At 38.1% G+C, this 7539-nt stretch overlaps 1 protein-coding gene across 1 annotated transcript; it reads left to right on the top strand.

Moving 5' to 3' along the window:
* The first annotated feature begins 920 nt into the window (after nt 1–920).
* LOC131788231 (carboxypeptidase Q-like) lies at nt 921–6890 on the top strand. The gene is made up of 5 exons (XM_066169293.1): nt 921–1492; nt 3005–3497; nt 4076–4253; nt 4829–5004; nt 5272–6890. The coding sequence occupies exons 2-5, from the start codon at nt 3012–3014 to the stop codon at nt 5839–5841; spliced, it is 1410 nt and encodes a 469-aa protein (XP_066025390.1). The 5' UTR covers nt 921–1492; nt 3005–3011; the 3' UTR covers nt 5842–6890.
* Nucleotides 6891–7539: the final 649 nt, after the last annotated feature.

The following is a 7539-nucleotide window of genomic DNA, read 5'->3' as shown; positions in this document are numbered from 1 at the left end:
GTACATGTATTTTATCGCGCTTTATGAGAAAATGCGATACTACTGGACAGATGAAAAATATCAGATTACCTACAGTAAACGTGTTACTCGTGCTGTGGAAATGGTGGATAGTTGTTCGAGAGAAAGTGGAGTTCTGTGCACTGTAGCGCGATCATGGTTATTGTTCCTTCACGACGATAGTGAGTGGAAAAATTTTGAATCAAATACTACTTGAGGTGTTGATGAATTGTACCAAACATTTTTTATTTGAGCAGTTCTTTAACGGCAAACTGTGTCGCAAGATTCATGATTTGTTGAGTGTGCCGATTATATTTTTCTGGATTAGTTTGCTCGGTGCTATCTCTGGGTCAATGTTTCATTAAAATTAATTCTGGACGATTTTGTGTATATTTTCGATGCCTGGAGAAAGTGATCTTGTGGAGTCGCTTGTGTTTGGCCAAGGACGAATTCAGATACCATCGTTAGCATATTTATTTGATTTTGTTATCTGGAATGAATAGTTAATATGATGTAATCAACAAACGTCGAAAATATATCAAGTCGAAGGAACAGTTTTGGTCTCGGTCCGCATTTATGTTAACAAAATAAACACATTAAACACTTAAAAAGGATGATAATACGGACCACGTGCAAAGCCGTCAATTGCTTCTCGAATGTTTCGCGTGTCAAATATTCAATAGTGACATCTCGTTTACATCTACATCTACCTCTACTTTTATTACGTTGGTAAAATCTGTACAGAAATCACACCAACCACCTCGCGCGCAAAGTGAGAAGACTCTATGAAGGCTTGAAATTATATTGCGATCGATTTTCATCATGAAACGGGCTGGAATATTCCACGATAGCGCAAATAATCGTGGAAGCTGATCGCGGAAAAGCGATTGCGTGACGCTCGGTAAGTTGCAAGATGACATGTTGCCACATACCAGACGAAAAAACTCTTTAGATTCTCAGTCTGCATTTTGTACCCACTCTGCAGTGTGCAGTCAACATTTTGTACCTAGTCTACGTTTTTTATCCGGTCTGCAGTCTGCATGTTGTACTAACAGGTACCCGTGGCACCAATATTTTAGTTTTGGTCACAGTTATTCGCACAACACACTCAATGTACCACAAAATATCTGTGTGTGAGTTAATTCGACATTTTCGTTCTTTTCCACGCTAATACACTTCTTTCCTTTTGTAAGAATGTAGACATCACTTACAATGTTTCTAGTAGTCCACCCATCCATTAGATTAAGACAGGCTAAATCGGACAGCAGCCAATTGCAAAGGAACAGAAGTGCTAACCAATGAAAATGAGGAAGGATGCAGGTCGAGAGGTACATATTGACGAAAGATGAATACAGCTACTGGTCATGAGTACACAGAAGCGATTAGTGTCTTTCAGAAGCGTGAAAGACTGAGGAAACCTTTACGGTATAAGAAAGCGCTGACTGAATCTTAAACAATTCAAGAGGAAAAGGACTTCACAGTACTACAGGTAGAGGTAAGCGAAAACTAATCGTCTTTCGGAATGTAAAATTAAAATTATTCGCAACTTAGGATTAAAAAGCTTAGTCGTTTTTGCTACGAGCTGCAGATCTTTTTCAAAGCAGTGTAACAAGCTAGAAAGAATCTGCATAATCACTAACAGCTGAGTGGGTGGATGTCCATGAACGTTGGAGGTCCGGGTAATCTTGTTCCATTTAGTGAATAAAACCGACTTCGGTTCCTAATCTAACTCTCGAACCTATGCTGACTGCAAGGTGTTGTTCAACTTCCGTAGCAACGACCACACGGCGATAACTAATTCATGAGGTTAGAATTGTCAAAATTACGAAATGGCAATGGGTAGAAAGCCACAAGTAAATCTGCCAGATTTTTCAATATTCTAATCGACTTTTAAACAACCGCGACACTATCAGTAGTACGGATTCCGTTGAATTTGAAATGTTGCAAATTATAACTTCCGCCCGAAAAGTGATCAAAGTGACAGCATACCTCTCAATACCTCCTTACAATAATTAATGCAGAATCATTTTTTTAAAGCATGAGAAAAATGGAAATGATAGCCCACTTAAGAAGCTTTGATGTTAAACAAATTCTCGTTGTCAACGAGAAGAATTTAAAGAATATATCAACTGATGTTAGAGCATTAAAGATTAATGGCTGGCTAGGGTATCCAGTTAGATCGCACCATGGTTAGATCACTCCCAGTTAGATTGCTGCGACCAAAAGTTAGATCACTCCACTCGAAAGTTAGATTGCTCCATCAAATACGTTACTTCGCTACCAACATAAGTTACTTCGTTCATGTTGTAAAGTGAAGTATTACTTACCAATGATCTTTAAAGTTTATAGGTGATGATGTGTCTTGAGACAATTCAAGTACATCGTATTCACTCTGTCCTTCATATTAGCCACCGAGCTACTGATGTATGATGTACAGTGATGATGGAATAAATGATCATAGAATAAATTATAACGTTATAGTCTGAAGTGTATTGAAAAAGATCATTCAAATACCAATACTATCCAGTGTGGCTTTTTTTTGCAGTTTGATATAAGGAAACTGATATCTGCCATCTTTAATTAATAAAGTAGATTACACTTTGTGAATACCTTTCATGAGGCTTTATTTGTTCTTTCTGAGTAGCTCGGATTTATTTCAAGTATGCACAAGCAATATCAATCAATTGTTCAGTAAAATATGTACGTCATTTAATGAACTATAAATTTAAATACCTTAGTTTTGCTGCCATTATCTTAGTTTTCTACATGGAGTGAAGTAACTTATGTTAGTGGCAAAGTAACTGATTTGATGAAACTTTGTAACTTTCTAACTTTCAAGTGGAGCGATCTAACTTTTGGTTGGAGCAATCTAACTGGGAGCAATCGAACCATGGTGTGATCTAACTGTAATTCCTGGCTAGCATTTGCACAGAATCAACGTAGGGTGAAGTGTTTGCACTGTCATGTTTAGATTTTTCTTAATTTTTTTTTTCTTGTGCAATTTTAGGGTTAACATGGAGCTAAGGATTATTTGGTTGCATGTTGTTCTGATTTGCTCACTGTCATTAATGTCAGAATCAGCCAGGGATGTTAACAAAGCTTTAAACATGGTAAGGAACGAGATGGCAGATCATCAAGCTAATGCAAACAAGATTATAGACTTCTTAACAAAAGGACCAGGAAAGCATCAAGTTTACAATAGACTTGCAACGTTTGTTGATACATTTGGCAGTCGAATTGCAGGCTCTGCCAATCTGGAGCATGCTATAGATTACATGCTTGATGAACTGAAAGAGGACAAACTTGATAATGTACATGGTGAAGAAGTGAATGTAACCCACTGGGTGCGTGGTAAGGAATCAGCCCAAATGATTATGCCCAGGAATCACTCTATTGCTCTGCTTGGCCTTGGAGGTAGTGTAGGTACTCCACCTGAAGGTATAACTGCAGAAGTTTTGGTTGTGAGCTCATTTGACGAACTTCATGCCAAGGCCTCAGAGGTATATGGTACATCTTTTTATGTAGTATCAACTCAGTTGATAAATTAACTTATAATCCCCCCCCTTCCTCTCCCTACTGATGCAACGATGCAGTTTCTTTAGGAACTTACCTCCTTTTTTCTGTTTTTACATAGTTAAGTCAAAACTTCATAAGAAATCAGGCAGGACTTACCATTAAAGTGGTGGCTCTCTTGTTTAGGACCTAGATCTGGAATTTGGGGGCAAATGCTACTGTTGTTTCATCATAATGAATTGTCACTTTCCTTGCCAAACAGCAAGTCATATCCTTCCTGAATTTCTTTTTCCCCTTGCCCCCTACTGGCTCCCAGTTAACTTCTAGCATCAGAAGTTTCAGTTATTTAAAAGTCATAGGAAACTGTATCATTCATAAATGCTACTTCTATGCTATACTTACTTTACTCACTGGTATTTGCATGAGAACTAATTTGAAGATTAAGGCAGAGACATTGTTTAGTAAATATATATTACAAAAGAATATATTGTGTAAAAAACAAATATTTTCTCTACTCAAGTTGTCATAATGATATCTTTATTGCAATATACTTTCCTCCATAAAGGCTAAAGGTAAAATTGTGGTTTTAAATGAGAAATGGATTAGTTATGGGAAGACAGTGGTTTATCGTACACAAGGGGCTGCAGAGGTGGCTAAAGTTGGTGGCCTTGCCTCCCTCATCCGTTCTGTGACACCATTTTCTATCTACAGTCCTCATACTGGTTGGCAATATTATGAGAAAGGTAAACTTATCAATACTTTTAAGTATATTACCTCTCTATATTTACCTATTGCTTTTTAACCAACCATGAAAATGATAAGATATGATAAGCCTTTTTTTTTAATTAGCCTACTAGCCTTTTTTGCAGTGGTCATGTGGTCTCACCATACTCCAGTGTCTCTCACCTACAGGGCAATGCTAAAGAAATGCTGGAATTGAGACCATGAGAGAGTCAGATTAATTTCTTCGAGATTAAATTCTAATTTTTTGAAAGCACAAATTAAGGCAAAATCTCAGAACTTTAAGCATCTTCATCTAGGCCTTGACCAAATCAAGAATTAGTTATAAGAAAAAGAGAAAAACGTCTGTGAATGGGAAGAAAACCCTTTGGGTCACTTGACTTTAAAATTTTGAAATTTATAATTGGACAATCTTTTGAATAATGTACAAAGAAGCATTAATTGTTGTACCAAACAGATACCTGCAGTATGCAGGTTGAAAATTATTTTACAAGCATCTAACTTTTATTAGAAACAGGCCTATATAATGCAAGGTAGGGCATGGCAATTCAATGGATATTGATGTCGTTTGTTACAGGAGTGAAGAAAATCCCAACAGCCTGTATTACAATAGAGGATGCAGAAATGATGACCAGGATGGCTGCTAGAGGAACAAAAATAATAGTTAATTTGAAAATGGAAGCCCAAAATTTGCCACAAGTAGTTTCTAGGAACACAGTTGCTGAGATAAAAGGCAGTGTGCATCCAGAACAGGTATCTGCATTTCATGGAGCTCATTTTCTCCTTAATGGCTACCAGGGCCCTGTTGGTCAAAGGGTGCTTAATACTATCCAAAGGATAATTCACTGTCCAGTGGATGAGTGTTAACAAAACAGACTTCACTGTCCACCAGTTAGATATTTATCCAATGGATAGCTATATCCACCTTGCGAATAACCAGGGCCTGATTTCTCAATTATGTTTGAATCTTATCATAGTATTTAACATCTATTTGTGATGTCCTCTTTTTCTGTCTTTCAGGTGGTTCTTGTCAGTGGCCATCTCGACAGCTGGGATGTTGGTCAAGGTGCAATGGATGATGGGGGTGGTGCATTCATTTCCTGGCAAGCACTATCAGTTATTCGACAATTAGGTCTCAAACCAAAACGCACAATGCGAATGGTGCTATGGACAGGAGAAGAGGTGGGTCTTCTTGGAGCAGAACAGTACTACAACCGTCACAAAGATAGTGCAGTAAATTTCAGCTTGGTGATGGAGTCTGATATTGGAACCTTCAAGCCTCTAGGGATAGTGTTTCAAGGCAGTGAAAAAGCAGCAGTCATTATGAAGGATGTGATGGAGCTGTTGAAGCCAATTAATGTCACTAACCTAACAGTTACTCATGTTGGTGGGGATATCATCTTCTGGATCCAAGATGGAGTACCAGGTGGAAGCTTGAAGAATGAGAACAGCAAGTACTTCTATTTCCACCACTCAAATGGTGACACCATGACTGTACAGGATCCTGATGCCATGGACCTGTGTGCTGCAGTGTGGACTGTTGTGGCTTACACTGTTGCCAATCTGGATGAAATGCTGCCTCGAAACTAGTAACAGCAGAACTATGATTACCAATGTAGTTCTCTTTCATTTTCAGTATTGTAAAAAGTCTTACTACTTTTTTAAGGTAGCAATGAGCTCAAGACACAGACACTAAAGCAAATGAAATAATATTTTTTAAATATAATTTAGTGTGAGATGAGATGAATATTCAGGTAGGAAAGGAGAGGGAGGGTGACATGATCTGTACTTTAGAGACAGGACAACATTTTTTTTAATTCTACTGCATGCCTTTCACCAGATAGAATAGTTCATTGGAATTTGATTCTAGTAGTTAAAGTATATTTTTTTAAACACAAGTATATACTACTAAAATGATACCCCATTCACACCAAAGCATGGTTTAAAATTTTTTTCTTCATGGAAGCTGCTTAAATTGATGTTTGTTGACGTTAAATGAAGCACGTTGAAAACAGAAGTTGGCCATTTCTTGAATCCTGTGGGAAATTTGGTTTATGAGTTCTCTTAAACATGGTTTAAATCAACAGGTTTTGAAGGTGTGAATTAATTTGTAGTTGTAGGTTTTTTTAGGAAACTTAGGTAGGGAAATATTTCACTCCTTACTGTTTTGCAAGTTATGGTCCTCTGTACAGGGAAAGAAAAAGTCTTCTGGGGCATTACAATCCTATTCAATAGCTTCCCTAGGACAACTTAACAAATTCCTGTACAAGGAGGATTCCTAATAGCTCTACTATGTAGTCATATGGCACAAGCACAATAGCACCCAAGCTGACATAGACATCAGCAAAAGGTGTTGATTCCCCTTGTTAAAGTGAAACTACTGTCACTATTTCTAGACATACTCTATTCCCCTTCAGGGAAGATGGGTCCTTTGTCATTTTTTCAAATATCAAAGTCCATCCTGCCTTTGGAGGCTTTGACTCATAGCTGAAGCTTACTAATCTCTGTGGGGAAAATCTTGTCTGGACGTAACAACATGTGGATTTTTCTATTTCTGGGATAATCCCTCTTTCAAAATTTTGAGGAAGATTTGTAATTGACAGAATTTTTCAAATAAAAGAATTGTTTTTCAACGGAAACTACTAAAATGTTAATTTTTAAACCGCCGAGGGATAATTTAGGCGAACCAAAAGACCAATATTTCAAAACTCTTCTGGTTTCACTGAGAACCTCCAAAATTAAAATTAAACCACATGGAAGTTTAATTGATAAAGCAAAAACTAAACCGAACAGCAGGGAGCGAGGGGGGCTGTCGGGTAGGAGCAGACCTCGCTCCTTCCCTCTTTCAATGCAGGAACTATCGCCTGCGAGTTATAAATTGGTTTGGTGAAATAAACCGCCTCATGATCTTCTCGCGAATCGTTTCATTAGGATAATACGTAGTAGGAGCTTTTGGAACTACTGCCTTCTCAAGGATTGACCCCGCCCCCTCTCCCCCCCCCCCCCCACGACGTTTAAAAACACCTGTCTCCTTCAAAACACAGGTCAACCACCCTACGAGTACCCTGAAATGAAGAAATGCATGAAAGTTACGAATAAAACTCTAAATGATGCGTGTCTTGGTCTGAAAATCTAACTCCGCTGAAGCGAAATGTTGAAATACCGAGATATCTTACCTCTCGAGGCAGTTAAAAACAAGAGTCTTCTAACGTCAGTTTTCACCGAATCACCTTCCCGCGACAGCAAAATGTTCCACGTCACATCAGCCCTGTAAGACTTCCATGCCTC

Source organism: Pocillopora verrucosa, chromosome 1 (genome assembly GCF_036669915.1).
Source record: "Pocillopora verrucosa isolate sample1 chromosome 1, ASM3666991v2, whole genome shotgun sequence".
Classification (NCBI taxonomy): Eukaryota; Metazoa; Cnidaria; class Anthozoa; order Scleractinia; family Pocilloporidae; genus Pocillopora; species Pocillopora verrucosa.
Note: the sequence above shows the minus strand (reverse complement) of the source record. Positions and strands in the feature narration are given on the sequence as shown.